Here is a 2,167-nt window from a genome sequence, read left to right on the forward strand (position 1 = left end):
CTCATGGCCACGAGAAAAATATGTTGTTCCCTCAACATAAGAAGTCGTGGCCATGAGAAATGGATGTTTTTCCTTCAACATAGCATCTCGCGGCCACGACTTCACATCGCGTGGCCACGACATAAGGATGTCGTTACCTTGACAAAATGATCTCATGGCCACGACATATCATCACGTTCCCACGAGTTAATATGTCCCCTCCCAGTCACCGTACATCTGAATAAGCTGTTAACACAACAAATAATTTGGATGAACACAGCTATACATCAGCCAACTTAATCAGATTATGGAAAATTGGAAAATAATGGAATATTGGCTTAATCTGGTTATCAGGTTTATATCAGGTTTATGTATGTATATGGAGCTTACAAGAAGCAAATGACCAAATTTGGATTAATATTGCAATGTCCTGCAAAGTAAACAGGGTCAGTGTGTCTAAAACAATCTAAGGTCACCAAGACATTCTGTTCAAAGATGAGTGGAAATGTAAATGTAAATCTATCTCCGTCTCTCTGTAGGATGTGGGAAGTGTTTCCACTGAGATGAACTGGAAGGGAGTGGGAATCTCACTTCTGGTCATTACGTTTGTGCTGTCGCTGATCGGATTGTCCATCTTTCTGCTGTCTAAAGGTCTGTGTGTTTCCACTCTCAGTAAACATTAATTCACAGAGTAGAATAGAAGTCTGTCACCCGACCGAGCCCCCAAAATGTCTGGTTTTAAGTCATCTTCGGGTAACTTTGTGTCACATTACACTTCCATATATCACTTCGCCAAATTATTTCAGTTATTTTTATAGTTATTAAGATTTTTACAGCCTACAACAGTAAAAGAGCCAAAACCCACAAATACACTGACCAAGCAAAATATATATAAAAAATTCAATAAAATGACAAATAATTTCCTTGTTTTAAGAAATTACATGTTATTTCCGAAGAGAGTGAGCAAGTTCAGACTCAGTACTGGTCAGGTCAAACAGTCTCAGGTTAGTCCATGCAGATCTTTAACATGGAGCTCAATGGAGTCTTAAGAAGCATGAGAAGCACTTCTTCATGTGGCATTTGTAACTTTCACACTGAACATGCTCGTGTAAGTAAGCGTGTGTGTGTGTGTGTGTTAATGGTCTCAGGTGATGCTCACCACACTCTGAGATCCTGTCTGACCCTGGATGACCTTTTCTCCAGTGAGCTGCAGGATCATGATCTTGAAGCGCAGTGGGTTTCTGGTGAGAAAGATTACACTCACAAGTCTCACAGTCTCAATCTCTGTTCACGTTCTGCAGCAGCTGTGTCTGTCAGACAGACACACATGGCAGTAAACACATATATGTAGAAAATATAAAACAATCCTAACTCTTGAATCTGAATAGCGGTGTGACGCTGCTGTTTAGAGCATGTGCTGGATGTTTGTGTGAATATGTTTCAGCTCAACGACTCGTCTACAAGGACAGAGATGGACATCTAAAGATTCTGAACATGGAGATCAATCAGACGGAGGTTTTAATGAAAAACACCACATTTGTGAGTGATGTTATACAAATGAGACAAGTATTTCAAATGGGAAAACTGCACTTAACTTTTAAAACAGATGCAAGAGCTGAAAAAATATTTCTTATGCCACAATCATGTAACACGGAAGCCTACTGTTGACCCTACGATCCTAAACATACACATACCATATTACAACTTGCTCATTTATTTTGAACTATGAAAAGTTGAAATATAAAACTCATAATTAATAGTCACACATTGCAACACTTCAGCATCATAATGTTTATTGTTGAGGGATAACCATTTGTTATCATTTGTTTGATCTATCACACAGGCAGAGTTCGAGGCCTCCAAGTTTGTTGTGTCACCAGATCTCAAATACGTTTTACTGGCATATGATGTCAGAAAGGTCAGAGGTCAAGTACATATATATGAATTTTAGATATGTGTGGTGTTGTGTTGTCATGAATGTTGTGTTTTATATAGTGTTTCATTTGGTCTAAACAATTCTGGATTTAGTTTCGCTTGTGTTGTTTTTAGGTGTATCGATACTCCTACCTGGCATCTTACTTGATCTACAACATACAAACACGGTATTACACATACAGACAGGCACTATGCATAGGAGGACTGTTATTTCTGTGAATGTTATGTGATGAAGGTCCATTTCTCTTTCTCT

The 2,167-nt window shown here is 38.6% G+C and overlaps 1 protein-coding gene across 1 annotated transcript; it reads left to right on the forward strand.

Annotated features, from left to right (window-relative positions):
• Positions 1–502: 502 nt before the first annotated feature.
• LOC107683202 (inactive dipeptidyl peptidase 10-like) lies at positions 503–2,133 on the forward strand. Its single transcript, XM_016479272.1, has 5 exons — positions 503–630; positions 1,128–1,223; positions 1,424–1,518; positions 1,823–1,897; positions 2,029–2,133. The coding sequence occupies exons 1-5, from the start codon at positions 543–545 to the stop codon at positions 2,131–2,133; spliced, it is 459 nt and encodes a 152-aa protein (XP_016334758.1). The 5' UTR covers positions 503–542.
• The last annotated feature ends 34 nt before the right edge of the window (positions 2,134–2,167 follow it).

This window comes from Sinocyclocheilus anshuiensis, unplaced genomic scaffold (genome assembly GCF_001515605.1).
Source record: "Sinocyclocheilus anshuiensis isolate Anshui unplaced genomic scaffold, SAMN03320099.WGS_v1.1 C33036677, whole genome shotgun sequence".
In the NCBI taxonomy this organism is placed as follows: Eukaryota; Metazoa; Chordata; class Actinopteri; order Cypriniformes; family Cyprinidae; genus Sinocyclocheilus; species Sinocyclocheilus anshuiensis.

Excerpts from the sequence above, each read along its gene's own strand:
- LOC107683202 (XM_016479272.1), top strand. The coding sequence starts at position 543 with ATGAACTGGAAGGGAGTGGGAATCTCACTTCTGGTCATTACGTTTGTG. Across the intron at positions 631-1,127 it reads CATCTTTCTGCTGTCTAAAG|GTGATGCTCACCACACTCTG; the intron begins GTCTGTGTGTTT and ends TAATGGTCTCAG. Across the intron at positions 1,519-1,822 it reads TAATGAAAAACACCACATTT|GCAGAGTTCGAGGCCTCCAA; the intron begins GTGAGTGATGTT and ends TCTATCACACAG.